Source organism: Bradysia coprophila, chromosome III, assembly GCF_014529535.1.
Source record: "Bradysia coprophila strain Holo2 chromosome III, BU_Bcop_v1, whole genome shotgun sequence".
Lineage (NCBI taxonomy): Eukaryota > Metazoa > Arthropoda > Insecta > Diptera > Sciaridae > Bradysia > Bradysia coprophila.
Window position 1 is genome coordinate 636,361 of NC_050736.1, and position 18,272 is coordinate 654,632.

At 33.8% G+C, this 18,272-nt stretch overlaps 2 protein-coding genes across 2 annotated transcripts; both read right to left on the reverse strand.

Moving 5' to 3' along the window:
- Positions 1–711: 711 nt before the first annotated feature.
- LOC119075077 (LIM homeobox transcription factor 1-beta) lies at positions 712–7,473 on the reverse strand. Its single transcript, XM_037181474.1, has 4 exons — positions 6,974–7,473; positions 4,423–4,621; positions 1,432–2,045; positions 712–1,360 (listed from the first exon to the last, which is right to left on the reverse strand). The coding sequence occupies exons 1-4, from the start codon at positions 7,080–7,082 to the stop codon at positions 1,125–1,127; spliced, it is 1,158 nt and encodes a 385-aa protein (XP_037037369.1). The 5' UTR covers positions 7,083–7,473; the 3' UTR covers positions 712–1,124.
- Positions 7,474–15,603: 8,130 nt separating this feature from the next.
- On the reverse strand, positions 15,604–16,707 carry LOC119075117. The gene is made up of 2 exons (XM_037181508.1): positions 16,600–16,707; positions 15,604–16,525 (listed from the first exon to the last, which is right to left on the reverse strand). The coding sequence occupies exons 1-2, from the start codon at positions 16,600–16,602 to the stop codon at positions 15,950–15,952; spliced, it is 579 nt and encodes a 192-aa protein (XP_037037403.1). The 5' UTR covers positions 16,603–16,707; the 3' UTR covers positions 15,604–15,949.
- Between the last annotated feature and the right edge of the window lie 1,565 nt (positions 16,708–18,272).

Here is an 18,272-nt window from a genome sequence, read left to right on the forward strand (position 1 = left end):
TCCAAAATTGACCTCGATTTTGGCCCCAAGGCATGAAAACAAATGTAGACTTTCATGACGAGAATAAGAAACGTTTGTAACTGTTTATATCGTAGAATTGGCCTTATTCATGTGAGGTGAGTACTTGCTTAAAACACTGCGAATGAAAAGTTTAGGCCCAAAACCCTCGAGCAATTTTTCGTTGATCGAATCGAAAATTATGCTGCTACGTCCATTGTTTAGCCAGTGGTGAATATCTGATCATAATGGAAAACAAAACATAAATTGTCAATCTCAACGCAAAATTGCTACGCTAAATATTCGTATCGACATCGATGTAATTTACCTGCTTTCCTCTTATGACACACTTTTACCAAAGTAGATATAGTGTGGAGGTAATACCATTAATAGCAGGCTATTATTACCTTGACTTTTACCTAATGAGTTTTAACCTAAGTACTGTAAGAGAACATCCGGGCCATCGTTAATTTTTGTCGTTGTTGTTCATATGTAGAACTGTTTCTCAAAAGATTTGTTCAGTTCAAACGTAAACTTACAATCCTCCAAAGACATAAAAGAAACAAACAAACAAACTTTAGGGAACATTCCAGTCCTCAAATTTCGATTTCTTATCAACAAAACTTTTTCCGAATTCAGAAATCGATAGACACAAAATATGTGCGGTGCGCAGCAAGTCAAGTATAGAAGAAGTTACCGTAGAGGAAAACAAACTTTTTTTTTTCTAAAATGAATTGTCATATATTTGCATCATCTTATTTACAATAAAATTGCTCTTCCATTTCACAAGCTGTCGCAATGCTTTTTTTTACTCTCTAAAAATAAAAATGAAAAGTACAAAGTTTGTGTTTTAAATTTTCAAAACGCCTCGCAGGAGTTCTCTATTTATAATTTAAAGATTTTTCCTCTTTAATTTTTGGTTTTGGTCATCACATAAGATTCTTACGAATGCAATCGGTTAATGGACGCACTCACGCTAAACTGTTTGACTGTTAAGACTAATAAATTCGGTTCATTGCCAACGTACAAGCCTTTCGAACGAAAACGCATCTGTTAGGCTCGTTACGATAAAGTTCGAGCGATAAAAAGAAACTTTTTTACCCGTTCGAAATTTACCATCTGGATTTTCAGTGATCGGAATTGAAGTAAGAGTTTTGCATAAGATATAACTTGTCGATGGGATTGATACCGGATGAAAGGCTTCCTATTCCACTTTCATGGGAATTATTGTGGCCATGCGAATGAAGTTCGACATTTTGTAATGAGAGCGTGTCCGATGTTGCTTCGTCCAAGTGGTCAAAATTACTCTCATCCAATGAAATGTCTGAACTGCAAAAGCTATCGTTCGAGTTGCCATTATAGTCTGTAAAGTTAGCAAAAGGTGAGTATACTTTTCCTAATATACTCTAATAGGGTAACCTGAATGAAACATACCTTCTGGTGAGTACGGCATATTCGGATTTAACGGTTGACTGGAAAACGATCCATCCAATCCTAAATAGTGGCCATGTTCGCTATTCGGCGATTCTTGCTTTATTCCCTTATCATCTTTACAACTGTCTTTATCCGAATGTTTGTCACCATCCTGTTTAGCCTTTCTTTGGATTTTTTTCATCTTTGCCCTCTGGTTCTGGAACCAAACCTGCACCACTCTCACACTCAAGCCCGTATCTTTTGCCAGCGCTTCTCGTACTTTGCGACAAGGTTTCGGTGATAGTTCAAACGAAGCCTTAAATTGCCGTCGCTGAGCTGATGTAAGAATAGTTCGAGGTCGTTTCGGTCCACGGCGACCGTCTCTTCGGCTCATCGTATCCTCAAGTAGTAAATCGTCATCGTGGCAATGCTGTGACAGGTAAAGATCTTTTTCGAAATCATGTCGGCAGAATAGTTGACCGCCCCGCAGTACAAACTGTTCGCCTTTCTGGAGTGGCTGACAGCATATCCAGCACACAAAACAATTCAAGTGGAATATATAATTCTGTGCTCGCATAACCATGTCGTTCGGCTGTACTCTGTCACCGCATCGGGTACATTTAACACCAAAAATTCTGAAAATTAGAGAAAATCTGGATTAGATTTGGAAAGGACGAAGACAACGTTTTAGTTTAGTATTGATTCATATAGACATAGGTCCGGCCTGGCCATGCTGGGCGATCGCCTCTGGCTATTTTGGCACTCTCAAAATATCGAAAATCAATTTTGAGGTTGGTACGAGCTACTTGAGTGTTTTGCCCGAGCGGCCGTTGGGTAGTTCGGCCCTGACTGATCCTCTGACACTATTTGATTCACTGACCACAGGAAAGATTCATATAAAATTTATATTTCAATCTAACGAGACTCAAGCTGCAATGATGGGTAAATAATTGAGAAATGAAGAAAATCAATACGAACGACAAGGAACTGACGTTGTTACCACAAAAAAAAAACTTTGAGTAATTTACACGTTCACACTGTCTATAACCAAATATCGTCGAGTAACGACCAGCAGCGACCTCATAGATAAAATAAAAAGCCAACATCATCAACAACAACAAACTGGAATGAATAGAGGACGAAAAGGAAAATATGATAAAGGGTTCTTTTATGTAGTAAAATTTTATTTGAAGACAGGCAACAGAGCAAAGGAGAATGAATTTTTTTTTTGTTAAAAGCTCATAAAAAGTTATGTTATGTGTCTATCGCTGTACTACATACACATTTATATATAATGTATACATCATCCCCAGCATTTATCTGGCTACATAATAAATAGAACCCCAAAAAGAGGACTTTTATGTACACAAATGATGTTGCGAACGAAAGGTATATGTATATATCCGTGCCATGATGGTAATATATAACTTTTATATTATTTACAAAGAGGATTTATTTTAAAAGACATAGAGAGCGAGAGCAAAGCGATGTGCCAGCAAGGACTTATTAAAGTGTACGAAAATAGTTTAAGTAGAAAACATCATAATACGTTCAGCGTATAAAAATTATTATGGTTTTCGTTCGTTGATAATGTTTAAAGAGCATAAACATTTACAATCATTGATTCATAAAAAAAAGTTCGGATATTACTTTCGAACGATGAATATAAAGGTATAGCACTGCCCCACTAGCAGTAAAAACATCTCCTACAGTGATTATTAAATTATTCGATTTTCGGCTGAACGACGCATCATAAAGGGAAATACTAAAGATTGTGATAAAGGTAGATTGTCATAGATTATACTTATGGATACTTATGGAAAACGAGGAAGAGAAACAATGACTTATTCCGTTAAAAATAAATTTTCTTTAGAATCGATACTGATGTCAGCTTTTGACTGGGAACCTGAATAATCTAGTAGCCTTAAATTTTTTGCGAACAAAATTTTTCAATTTCTGTCGGTGTTCATTTCAGTTCATTTTCATACAGTGTATAAAGGTCCCTTATTTGACGTTTCGAAAATGAACCGCTACTACCTGGTTTATTTTACTCTGCCGTGCAGTATTAGCATGAAAAGTTAAGGAGACATAAAATCGAAGTCGCCAATTGTGTAAAAAAGTAACTGTTGATGATGATCGGAAACGTTTTTTCTAAATTTTCAAAAGTTTTTTCATATTTTTGAACATTTTTTTAAGTTTCCTTAAAAATAAAATTTGGGAAATTAGTGAAAAAATCGGACAAGTGAGGAAAACAAGAGAAAAAAATATTGGAAAACGCTGGAAAACGGAGCTCTTAATTAAGATCTGATCGATTTTTGGAATACATTTTCCCATATAATTTGCAATTTTCATCATTTTCCCAAGTTTTCCAATATTTTTTCAAGTTTTGTTCAATTTTCCAATTTTTCCAAATTTTATTTCAAAATTTTAAAACTTGGTAAAACATTTTCGAAGGAAATGGTCCTTGTAATTCGGAATTAGTTGATGTTAATAATTCATTAAGTTTACTGAAATACAATTGCACACGCACTTAATACTTAAAATAATTCTAGACTATTATGTTCCACTAGTTATGTATGAATCCGTGAACAATTCTATTTCCGTAGAAGTAATAAATTACATCGATCAACTCTATTCCACTTCCGAATCTCTTCAACTGGCATCAAACATCTCAAGGAAGATCCAAAATTTTGATGAATTACGACAAATATTTCAATATTGAAAAATCTCATCGACATTCGCTATAATTTCTATTCATAAAAATTTTACCCTTTATCCCGATCATCATCATCACAATTGACATTTTTTACACAAAGCAATTGATAACCGACATTCATTTCTATTTCTACTTTCATGATTGTAAAAACAATGGAATATTCTTAATGAAATGAAAGTACCTATATATTACTGGTGAACGAACAGTGTAGGTACATTATAAAATTCCTTTAACAATAATTTCCCGAAAGAAAACGTTTCATTTTATACATAATATAATACGTAATATACACTCACCTATCGTAGTCCGTTTTGCAATAAAGCTTTGTGTTCCTTACATAGCACGAATGGTTTAAAGGTACCCCACAAACACAACAAGAAAGACATTGCTCGTGCCAGCTGGCGTCTGCAACTCGCATAAGATATCTATCGTGAATTTTTTGACCACATCCCTCGCATATTTCGTAGTTTTTCTCGCATTTTATGGTGTCAACTTCTGTGAAATAAATAGACATTTCGGTTTTATGAAAACTTATCGTTGACTTTTGTAATTTATTATAATTTTATGTTGTCAGGAAGAGGAGAATATAAAGTATATCAATCTGTATGTCCGTCCATGTGCCTATTTACTAGGTTTATAGGTAATAACTACTGACAAATGTAGCATTAAACTAACAAACTTTAAGCGAAACATTGTTAAATTGAACTTTGTTTAACGTACTATATCTATTACCAGAAAACAATCGATAAGGGGATCTCATCACAGACAGGATTTGACAGAAATTGTTCATATGTTATCGACAACAACTGCACTAACAAATCAAGACGTTTAGCCAGTGATCTGTTTTGCAGCCTTGTGCATCGATTCCATTTATTCGCTCTTAGAAGTTTCCTCAGAATAACGATCAAAAATGGAAAGTCGATGTAAAACAATAATAAAAGAGAAAAGGGGCAATGCAATTTCATTCAGCCGTTCTTCAATTCATTTAATTAACTCTTGAAACACAACTTCAACTATAAGTTTGCGTTCAACTCAAATTTAGGTATTCATGAACGCTCGATAGCGGAATAACTTAACGTGATTGCATCACTTTCCATACATATCCATTCATTCGAAACTATTTATTTACCCATTACAAGTTTTGGGATGGTTTATTTGGTTTGGTTCACAGAGTAGTAGTTGTGGACTGTTTCTGGAATAATAATGTGCATTGAAGTGTGTGGGAAATGAGAAAATCGGTAACTTGTTTCGTATTTTTATATGTTCGTGAATTCTTTTACATGCTTTCCGTATAATGGTTAATTCCAACCGTAACACAAGTTTCTTCAAACAAAGACCCATAATTTTCCTGATCAAAAACGTTGCATGAAAATTGATTCTAGGTGAGTTCACTTGAATGGTTGATTTTACGATTGCTTCAAGATGCTAAATTGAAATGTTAAATAATTCTACAATCCTTCGAATTGTTAACAAACTGGGAGCTACGCGGTAAGATGTAAAATTTAGTTACATAAACATGTATTGAGAATCACATAGGGCAGTTCTGGATCAGTTAAAAAAAATAACTGAGACCTAGTGCAAATCCACTAAGTATACAAAAGTACAGATCAATCATCAATACACTGATAGATGTTTCATAATTGAATCTCCACATTGAATTTAATGTTTTCACAAGCCTTAGCTTCAATGAACAAAACTTAAATTCGCAAATACAATCAAACGTTTGGTATATTTGAAAAAGATACGAAAAAAAAGTTTTTTATAGGCATTGAAACTATTACACTCGCTAAGCTCAGGTGACATGACAGGACGTTCACAAATAAAAACTTTCTCGTAGCAAAATGTAAGATTTTTGTTTGAATAAACTTTTTAGGTAGCATCATAAGTTGTGTAAACTTCTATGCTCTGCTCTCACAGTTCTGAACTTTTGGAGAAGTATTACAGCGAAGTTCTTTAAAAAAAGAAAATGCATTCACTTGCACTAAAATAAATCTACCGATTTTTTTGAACGCACATCATGTTCTATTTTGATGTAATCAGACTTTACGTTAGATTTCGTAAAGTAAACTTTCTGACGATTTTCAAAAGATCGCAAAATTGATAGTCGGGTCTGTGCCTTTTCCTATTTGAAATAACCAAAATACAGTAGAAATACTTTAACATCATTTGATATATAAACTTCTACTCGACATTCTCTGTTTTTGTAAAGATGGCTCAAGAAAACGTTCACAGCTCAACTACCGTAATTTACATGAGGGACTCAGTGTAAAATTTAAACAAAAGAATTCTTTGTTTACAATTTTCACTGAGTATCTTATGCAATCTACGACAGCCAGCATGTTAGTTTCTCTCAATTAGAAATTATTTTGTGTACGACTCCATTCGGATTCTAATGCCAACAAAAACAATAAGCGGACTTCTATGAAATAAACGATCATATAATAAACGTTCAAACTATGGACCCGTCTAATTATAGTATTGTTTGATAAACACTCTATTACTTCATTAGTTTTGACATACTCTTCGCTATATATGAAAGGACATTAGTCAGACCTCATTTATTATTTATTGACGCCATCGGCGATAACAAATGATTAGCCGTTCCTAAAATGTACTAACCCGTCAAGTTCATTTTCACAGCAGAGCATTTTCAAGCCAGTATTCCACTTCGTTTAAATTAAAAAAGTGAAAAGTTTACTTTTCACAAAGTTTGAATTTACTGAGATAGACACAGATATACGTAGTATTCAACGGACTTCATGTTACGCAAATCTTGAAAACCATTTTCCTAAATCTAAAAATTCCATCTGTAACGATCTACAGTATTACATAGTATGCAATACATACCCGTTCTTCCGTGTCCGTTGCAACTGATGGAACTAGTTATACTGTCATGATGATGTCCTTGCATTAATCCTTGGTGTGTTAACATAGGATTCGGATAAAATTCCAACATTTTTCACTAAATTTAAAATATCTTCACAATATATATCCACAATGATAGCTCGATTCTTTCCTTAAAACACTGCACGATATAATAGTTGCGTGGTATGTAAGCAACAATTCCCACAAATCAATAACCATAAATTGTATATTTTTGCAATTATATCCTCTCCAGCAAAAATGCCAACGATTCCAATATTTTTCTTTTGCAATTCACGTTAACTTTCGATAACAACCGAACAAATTTTAACATATAGTGCACATCACGTCCAACCTTTACGAACTACAAATTGCATGTGATACCAATAAAGTCGAAACAATTCTATGCTCATGATATTATATCTGGTCGAAAAACTGTCAACATAATAAAAACGGGCACGGCGACATCACGACACCAATACACGGTGAAATTTGTGACATTATGGCCAAAAATTATTCGAGGGGTGACACCCTGCTAGTTTAAGCACGCAAACGCATACGATTAAAATCTTCTCTTCGCTTCATTGAAGCGAGACAATAAGAATGGGCTCATACGGTTACGCCCATTGTTATTTCATTGGTTTTACCTCCCCTTCTGCATTCTGCGTATGCGCTGTGCGTGTTTCGCCGATTCATGAATAATAATTTGAGGATTATGTGTGTACGAGGATGTGTGTAATACGTTATGTAGTCACACAGTTCAATCAAAGGGAAATCGAGCTTTTGGTTGAATTTTTTTTTTGGTCAGTGTATTGGTGAGGAAATGTTTCACTGTTTTCTTTTAACCTTGTTGTCCTTGTTTTTTCTTGGTGTAATACATAGATAAGGTCAAAGAAAATTCAAGCTTTGAACATTTCAGATAAATGTAGTGGTGAGGAGGAATTATTTTCGTGTTTTTTTTCGTTCGTTTTTGCGGATTTACTTGATACCACATACCAGTATTGATTATTGTTTTTATTAAGATTTTTAGGTGGTTGAAAATATTTTGTGCGTAATTTTCAGAATTTTATTTAAAATTCACATTCCTGCTCAAGTTTTCTTTCTTCATTCGATGCTAAAATATTTACATTTTTTCACACTATAACCACTTTTAGGCGTAAGAAATAGTATATTACTATACAAGGGAAGGAATTTCATATTTCGTATCCAGATGAGTAAAAGTGTCCGAGGGCTTTAGCCCGAAGTACTTTTACTCATCGTGATACGAAATATCAAATTATTTCCCAAGTGTAGTATGACGTTTTCCTTTACGACGGAGGGACAGCTTTTCCCTGAGGTCGGACAGTCAATTTTCCCTTCCTAGTAAAGGAAATTCGCATGTACGAATATTGTAGATTATACAGGCTTCTTAAGTTTCAGAAACATCTGTTATCGGTCTCATAGACCAAAATAACAAATGTGCTTCAACTACCGTGGTTTTATATACTGAAATCTAATTTTAAAACAAATGAAGTAAAAGATTTAGTATCAAACGCCATTTTGAACTGAAGCTGTGACAGGATTTAATCAATAAATTTTATGGCGATACGCTTTCTGTTTAAAAAAAGTTGAGCATGAAAATTGAATTTGCGTCTACTTTCACGTCCCTATTACTATTCCCTAATATAATTTCCTCATAACGGAACCAACGAAGCCAGAAACAAAAGCTGTTAATTCAACTTTCGCCAACAAATGCATGAACGTCTGGAGCAAAACTTTTGTTGGCTGCATAACTAAAAACAAAGTTTATTATTTTCCTTATCTTCAACATTTAATGCACAATCTAGCGTTTATGTAACAACAAACGGTTTATCAAATAGATAACGTTTTAGGTGAACAAAATTATATAATTATTTAAGTTTATTCGTAACATGATTTTCATGTCACAAGTTTTAATCAAACTTCAACCTAAAAGTCAACAAAGCAAAGAACAAGTTCTACGAAAATCTTATCATGCATTTACATATTCACTGTAAGACGTAGGAGATCTATACTATGTTTTGGTGCCAGAGAAAATCTACGTCCGTTTCGTGCTCGGGATTTTTGTTGTTAGATTCGTATGGCGAAATTTCACATAGAACCATCAGAAGTTCACCTGTCACTGATGCAGCTTAATAATCGAATCTTTTACTTCTTTTGAACGGAGGAAATTCGACAAATTGGTTCACAATCTTTTACTTCAATTTGACATTAGTCTTTTCATATAAATTTCGTTAGCCAGACCTCATGGTTTATTTTTCCTCGCTGTTGACGGTAACAAGTGACATGACTTTGCCGCGTTTTTCAATAGCGAACACTTTGTCATTTTATTGTTAAAGTCAATGATTGAGGGCTAAAACATAAAAAAACATCTAGTTAAGTCACGGCAGAGTGAAATAAACCTGGCAGGAGCAGTGGAGCAGTTCATTTTTGAAACGTAAAATAAGCGACTTAAAACACAGTATAAAAATGAACTCTAATGAACACTGACATAAGTTGGAAAAATTTAATTCGCAAAATAAGTAAGGCTACTAGATAATTCAGGTCCATAGTCAAACAAGCGCTCGTGCCTGACTTTTGCTAAGGTGAATGGTTTCTTCAATCCTACTCAACAAATACGATTGAAAACTCGATCCTTTTGTAATAATGCTCGCAATACGTCGGATTTTACAAGATCTGAACCTGAAAATCGAAAGCCTGATCTGACGTGAATTTGACCTGACTTGATTTTAATTAGATTTGACCTGACCTGCTACAGATTTAACCTGAGATAACCTGAATTTATCTGATTTATTGTGATATTTCTTGTTAGGTCAGGTTAGGTCAAAGTCTATCAGGTCCCAAGCCCAATTTGTTAATGGCTTTGATTGTTCTTTTATCGATCGGTAATTCTTTTACATGAGTCTCTATCTCATCAAATTAGCCATAGCCATGACTAACACATAATAAAATATTTTGTTTGAATTTCTCAGTTTTCCAGAAATTTTTCGAATTCAAGAAATATCAAGGAGAATCTAGAAAATTCGAGAAAATTCTCAAAAATATACTCTTCCTGTCTACAGAGAACAGAGAGTATATAGTTTTTGATGTCAAGTTATATCCATAACAATATCAAGAATCATATGATCGCTCATCGCACAGAAATATGGCGATTTTGACTTATATTTATAGATAAACGAAAATTATAACTAATTTTCCCATAAAAAACATATGGAAAGCCGATGCCGCCTCATAATTATTATAACTCAAAATCAAAATTTTCCAATTTTCTCTTGAAGACATTTTGTGGGATTTGTATACCAAACATAGCACTAAATTGCATATATGCTGGGCCATTAAATGAACGTAATTTACTATTTAAACTGTAAAGTTTACAGAAAGCTTTGCATTTATTATAAAAGCACCAAATTCCTATATTTTAGAATTACGATTCCCAATCTAAATAACAACAGGACCAATGATTATGTGCACGGTTTTATTTGTTTTAAAGGGAAAAAACAACAAAAAAATCTTTGTTTGCATTTACTGCAGCGTTTTCATGAATATATGAACGAACTATAAACGAACCAAACATACATAAATCCATCAATCGATAATATATGATACATTCAGCCATACCTCAAACCGTACACACAGCAAAGAAATTAAAACTCAAGTGCAATCAAGCATGCATAATTCTCACACTGATATGAAAATATGGATACGAATAACAAAAAAATGTGAAGTAGTTCTACCCATTGAAAAGCAGATAAAAATCGTATATTACGATTTCACTACATTGACCTGACAAACAAATTTCGCCCCCATCACCTTGCTCCGTTTCGTATAACTCATATACAACACAACAAAATAAAAATGATATCAATTGTGTGCACGTGTTAATCTTTATTCAAAAGAGGAATCTCTATGCGTGAAAATCATTGCATGGAGAATAACATTGAAATTTCCTCCTTTCATTTCACTTGACAAAATCCCGAATATGATGCCAATATGTGTGTGTGTACGGTACATTTTGAGCGAACAGTTAGCAGGAATTTTAAACGCCGATTTTACGGTACTCAAATAGAAATTTGTGTCGTTTAATCGAATGGACGAGAATAATTTAGACACTGAGTTGCATAACGAGATATAATGTGCAACAGAGGGGAGCGAATCTATTTAATGTTTGACAAACTATTTCATGAAATAAAATTAGAAAAAAAAAATACGACAAGCAGGTTGGGGTTCAGTCGTTCAGTATTACTGCGAAGGAAATAATATATCCTGTTTAATGAATTATCCTTTTTTTTTAATTCTACAATGTATTTCTTCAACGCAACTACCCTCGAATTTATGTTCAACTAGGCGTTATACCCCAAATATCTTTGTAGTGATGTACTAAATGTATCTAGCACATCGCCACATTCAACAAAATGTTATTGTTGTACTCTACTAATTTCGTCGGGCAATTTTACCATTGAGGAGACGCACCGAACCGACAGTTCAAGTGATCTAATATTGGCAACGAGGACAAAAAATAGGCAATTCACTCTTTGTTAAAATTTATGAAGTAGAAGATTTTCTATATTAACTCTGCTACAAAAACCTTGATCAAAATAACTAACAAACTCGGTCTCTATGCTATGCATCTCTGGAAGGTAAATAAGATTAAACTCACTGCAATTGATCGTCATGAGTTTACAAGAGGTTGTCAAATCAGCCTAATAGATTAGATTAACTGTATTTGACTTCTAAATTTCACATGATGATCATTAAAAGGTTATTACTCGGAAGTGATTAAACGGAACAAAGCATTTCGACCATGATAATTACCTCAAACACATAATGGCAATTGGGTAAGCCCATCATTGCAAGAAATAGATAAAATCACATAACTGCGATGACCAAAGTTGACTTGCTAGATGCTTTCCTAATAGTTAGATAATTTGCACTATAATCCGTTTGATAACGACCCTCACAGATGTTAGAGGTCGAAGAAATAAAAACATTCGTGTTATCTTCTTATTTATACTTTGATGGTCCGAACAATGCTGCATCAAAGAACCGAGACCATTAGGAAATTTTCCAGTATTCAAAGTACAATTCGATTGTCATTTGGTAATATATAGAAGAAGAAACCAGACGTTTTAAACCAGCAACGTCAACATCAACACATTCTAATTTGTAGACAATACATTGACCATTGGAACCGCGCGGAAACCATTTACATAACACGAACGAACGGCAAAAATTAACTGGAAATACTTTCTCATTCCGAATCGTTGTTAATTATGCAATATGTGTATATTATATGTACGACATATAGAGATCACTCTCTATATATATATTCATGTGTTTAAGAATTTAATAAAATAAAAATTCGAAAATTTTTCATGTAAATGGAATAGTTGTGGTAAATAATTTTTTTCAGATAATTAAATGGAAATTTCACTTAACGGTTGTAAAAATTTGGTTGGTTCGTTTGAATCGTTAAAAATTGTACAGGACTAAATGTAAATGTAGAACTACACCTTTCCACCAATATTCAGTTGCGATCAGTATAATGGTAGGTACTCGTGAGGAGTTATTAACTAACAGCCAAGAATCCGACTTTGGGAGAGTGGGCTTGTTTCACTTTATTTTTTATTTACAATTAAATATTTGTGCGCATTGCTTGGAATTTAATATAGCTCGGAACAGGTCGGGTTAGAAGTCAGAGATAGAAATTCAGGTTCAGGTCAGATCAGGTTTCAGGTCTTCCAGATCAGATTTCAGGTGACTTTTTGCTAGCCTTACATTTTATCTCGAAACATTTGCTACGATATGTGATCTCATCAATATCTATTTTTTATGTATTTACTTACCATCAAAAACAAAATAGTACATTTTTCCACGAGTGAAGAAAAGTTGAAAACTATTTTTGCGCTTTTTGCGCAAATTGCTTCAGCAACTATTTTTCGACAACTGTAAGTGTGTAGTTGTGTACCTCGCCTTCGGCTCGGATATACTGATGTATATATATAATAGACAGTTACCGAAGCTTGTTGCTCAAAAACAAACTTGTTTACTTTTATCTTGTAATGAATTACTTTCGCAGCATTCAATGTCCCATCGACAGAATAACGAAAAGTTCAGCCAGATTGTTTCCAGTTTTTAGAGGTACTTACTTATTTACAATATCGTAATTTTGCTGAAGATAGTTTGACATTGTATAAACCGCAAGTCATCGGCTAGCAACAATTACGGCAAAAATAAGAGATGAGCTCTGCGTAGTGTTCTCATCGAGGAGGAAATCACTCGGGTAATTGACCCTGCTCTGAATTGCCGGAGAATCCGGTAATTAAACGGAATTGACAGGACTTGAGAGGAATTAATGGGAATTGAAAGAAATTGACAGGAAGTACCTATAGAAATTGAAAGGGAATTGAAAGAAATTGTACGGAATTGAAAGAAAATAAAGAAAATCCGGAAATTAGACGAATTGCTCCGGTAATTGAGGTTTTTAACCGAAATGGAAAGGAATAAGAAATTGATTCGCCACCCTTTTGGCCAGTGATTTCCCCCTCGGATCTCATATATAATGCATGATACAAATTTCGAAGTGATAGATTTTGTTCTAGATTTAGAATTTGACACAAAAATTACTTTACATAGATGAAGTAACATATTTAATGATTTTGTTGCGATGCGTTTGCCGTATGGAATTTGGAGTATGATTGACAAAATGTTGTGACCGAATTACACTGTTATGACCGAATTACACTGTTGTGACCGAATTACACTGTTGTGACCAAATTACACTGTTGTGACCAAATTACGCTCTAAGGAATACGTAGTACGTTACGTTATCATAAAACGAATTTATTTCAATATTTTTTTAGTGATGACGACTTAGAAACTTGTAAGAATTACTACAATAGACGTATTTTTAAGAATAAAAGTGGATAGAAATGATGACGATATTCGAACAATATATCCGGCAATACAACTTGTACCTGAGTCTTTTATTATTCAAATAGTTAACGTAATTAAAGACAACCAACATTTTAAAAACAACTAATGACTCAGATGGCTGTAACATTTACCTACATTGAATCGCTATGATTCAATAGTCGTTATATACTTTGTTCGACACTACGGCGTATAGTATACGCACCGCTAATATTTTTCTAACGTTTAATTTTTCGTTGCGTTTCACTGAAAAATTATCATTTTATTTAAGGGAATGGAAATTTCGTTTGAAAACGTTAAATTCTTGAATATTCATTGCGTGAAAATTATTTTTTGTTCTAATTGAAATCTTAGGCAAACCCTTAAGAGTGCCATTTAAGAGTTTAATTTAAAAAAAAAATAGGAAGAAGAAATAATTTCCATTTTTTAATTGAATTTTGATTGCAACGTTGAAAGAGTCTGACAACAACGGATATTCATTAAACTGCTAATCTGAAATTTTAATATTGGGTTAAATTTCACCGAAATTACTTTTAAATTTTGAGAAGGCTCCATGCAATTGATTAAGAGAGTTGACTTGTATTTGAAATAATTTTTTCAATTAATTGTATACAGAATAATTGTGATTGTAGTGTAATTACGTACGTACTTTCTTTCAAATACTGATTCTAGTAGCGAATAGTTATTTACGTAACGATTGAGGAGGCCGAAAGAGTTACGTATTAAATTTTATATGCTGCCTACTGGGGACGAAAGTTGAAAAATGCAAGGTTCTTTCAGAACCTTGGAAAAATGTACGCCCAAGGACCGAAAGTGACAGAAAAATGTAAGTCAAAGAGGGGAAAGCGATGCTCACAAAAACCGGCCCGAGCGAGTACACACACTGAACTTTGAAAACTGACACATATTTTCTGTTTTGTGGTTTTGCACTGATTTTTTTTGGATTTTGCACGTATTTTTGGGTGGAGAAATCAAAAACCCGAGCAAAACACAGAAACAGAAAAGATGGCGGTTTCCAAATCCCTGTGTGTGTAGATCGTGAATATTTATTAATGACGTATTTTGCGAAGTGGAATTTACAAACAAAGTGGTATGATACGACCAATGTTCTCTCTAGCAAACAAACTCTCAGCTCTCTGTGTCAAATTCACACCCTATTTCTTTGTATTCAACAAACACTATTCTACATTTTGACTGACTACATGTAATTCCAATGACTCCTTGACACATTCACCACCTTAATAAAAGTAGTTTGTTTGCTAGAGAGAGTATTGATACGACCATTCTCGTAGGTTTACACTTACAGGTTCGAGATGGTAATCCATTATGCTTCGTAAAGTTCGTAAGTAATCCAATTTCGAAAAACTTTTGACATAAAATATATGGGCAAAATGTCAAAAGTTTACGAAATTGGTTTACTTACGAACTTCACGAAGCATAATGGTTTATCTCTATACTAAGGTTAAAGTCGTATACAGATCTAAATTCCATTTATTGATCAAGTTTGTAATATTTTGTACATTACGCATCAACTTCTCACATCGAAAACAATGTTCGCTGAGATTCTACAGTACAAGAGATGACGAAAAGCTCACCACCATATAAAAACGTAAACTTTGTGTTCCACACGACTCACAAGGTATTCTAATGGTTAGATTAATTAAAAATTCAGTTCTTATCAAATGATATAATTTATCTCACTTATTACACAGAAAACATCAGTTTAATTCACAAAAGTCTTAAGTAAGATGGTAATGTAAGTAATTAGAAAAATATCATGTTTTGCTGAAGGTCAACGTAGAATCCTATTATTCATTTTGACTTATAAAGCCATCATTTATTAAATATCTGTTGAGGAGACGCACCATAAAAGAAACGATAATACCAAGCACATTTGAATAACCGCACACCAAATGACTAATAAACTAAAATCACAAAACTGTCTACTTTCATGCGAGAAATTAACCCACAAAATCATAAAACGAAACTCAACAAAAAATGGCAAACTAATTATTACTTTCTTCCAGCTCTCTGTGTGAACAGATATCTGGCCCGACGAACGGAGTAATCTTCTTCATCATCCACAATAGTCACTTTGAGAGCTTTTTTCTTTTGCACGTATGCTGTTGTAGGCCTTGTTACTCGCTTGCGAGCTGACCATAATGAATTCTGACGATCTTGTGTAGCTAGTTGATTCCTCCGTATATCCTTTGTTATTTTTACAGGTGCTAGTGTAGTCAACACTTCCTCGTGTGTAACCTGAATCACTTTCTCTGTTGTTGGTTCAGTTGCTTCAGTTGTTGATGTCGACGCTTCGGTTGTTGATGTGGACGCTTCGGTTGTGGATACTTTTACGACTTTCCGGGTAGTCGTTTCAATTATTTTTTTATACTTTCCGCGAAAAGTACCACCAGGTCGCCTAAGCGCAGCTATAATTATTACACCATCATCTCTATCACTGAAAAGCGAATTGCCTTTATTTGCTGGTCGGTTGTCGAAACTGTTGAACAATTGCTGTCCAGCTGCAAGCACTGGCCGAATTTGAATTTCACTGAATACTGCGACGAATAATAGAAAAATGAAATATTTCTGAAATGGAAATAAGTCACACAGTTCAATTAGAAACGATCAAGAGAAAGAGGTCGCAAAACAATCAAATTTACCATCTTTATATGGCTCTCCACACAACAAACTTGTTTACTTAAAAAATATTTTTTAACTAAATTTGGCTACGGTGGTAATGTACTCTGTTCTGTGTTAGACGATTATTCGGTAGAAAATATTCGATAAAAGTTGCATAACAGGTTACGCAAGCAAAAGTTAGAAGTAGAATTTACTTTGTCTGGTTTGTATAGCACTCGCAAATGGTATTTTTTTTAAACATTTTTGGAGTTGGTTTAGCTTCTTCTGCTTTTTGCTTTCTATTAGCTTTAGGAAAATTAATTTTTCAGAAGTTTTTTTTCAGGTACTTTTGTCGATGATCTCATAATAATTATGATACGATCGTATTACTTAGATTGATCTTTGATTTCCATTCAATCAAATCTTGTCCATAAATTAATCAAAACTCGTCACATAAAGGTTTCCGCACATATTATTTACCAAAAAAACATTGTCTAGACCAAACAATCAATTAATGTTCAAGGGAAATCAAACATTTCAATTCACCATTTTCATATAGAATATACATCCAACTGAAATCGAAGATCGAACGAATGTTATACGGAAAAGATTTTATCTGAACGTGTCACGCACTGCTTCGGTAATTTGTAGTGTGTTGACACTTATGAATAAAATGTAAATAAAAATTTTCATATAGCATCTAATTGGAGACAAACTGGATCTTTAACGTACCATTTGTATGCCGATTCGTCTAGAGGTTAAAATTCAATAATTATTTTTTATGACATATTGTTGATGAAAAGCGTGTTACTATTTTTAGCAATAACTAATTAATGAAATAAAAAACTTACTACTTAATTGATTAATTTTAATTGACGATGCACAGCAGCAGGGGTGTGAATTAACCGTTCACAAATACGACAATCATATTAATAAAGGAATTATCAAATCTATTACTTTAGTATTTAGTAGAAGTATTTTCGACCGATCGATCCAAAATCTGTTACTTCGTTGGTTTAAACATTAAATTTTCTATTATAAATAAGAGACCATTAGCACTTGTCAATAACAGATAAGTGCGCTCAAAGTACGCAAAGATAAAAATTCCGAACATTTTTTTCGTTTTGTTTGAGGAAGTCAATTGGATCCGGTGTGTATGAGTAAATCTGCATTTTGGCACCAACTTTTTTTCCAATGCATCTGTGGGCTTGCAGCACAAAAGTACTGGGTTCATTTATATGTGCAACGATAGTGTGTTAAGCCAGCTACAACACCCCATGCTCAGTTCCGTGGAACAACGAAGCTGCAGAGAATTCAGACTCTCCGAACATTAACTATATTTTTAGTCATAACTCTCGTGGATGTACTCGCACCAAGCAGTGCGTATACTCTACCTGTAGGTCTTTCCAAGGCCGACATTCGTACAGCATTACAAAAATTTTAAAATAATTTTTTCTTGAGTTTTTGCCGAAAAACTGTTTTCGGTACCCTCTGACATGTCGTTACTTTTGAGCTCTTTTCACAGAAAACAATTTTTTTTAGAAAAAGTGAAAGATAAGTGTTTCCTAGCATTGAAAGACGAATCCGACGAGCTATCACTCATTAAAATCGGAGACCACTTGTTCCCAAAGTTAAAAAAATCGCCTGAAGATTTGGCGATATGACTCTTTAATTAAACTACCATCGACTGATCAATTAAAAAAAAAATTACTTG

Coding starts and splice junctions, on each gene's coding strand:
- LOC119075077 (XM_037181474.1), bottom strand. CDS start 7,082: ATGTTGGAATTTTATCCGAATCCTATGTTAACACACCAAGGATTAATG. Junction 4,622..6,973: donor CAACGGACACGGAAGAACGG/GTATGTATTGCA, acceptor TTTATTTCACAG/AAGTTGACACCATAAAATGC. Junction 2,046..4,422: donor TGCAAAACGGACTACGATAG/GTGAGTGTATAT, acceptor TCTAATTTTCAG/AATTTTTGGTGTTAAATGTA.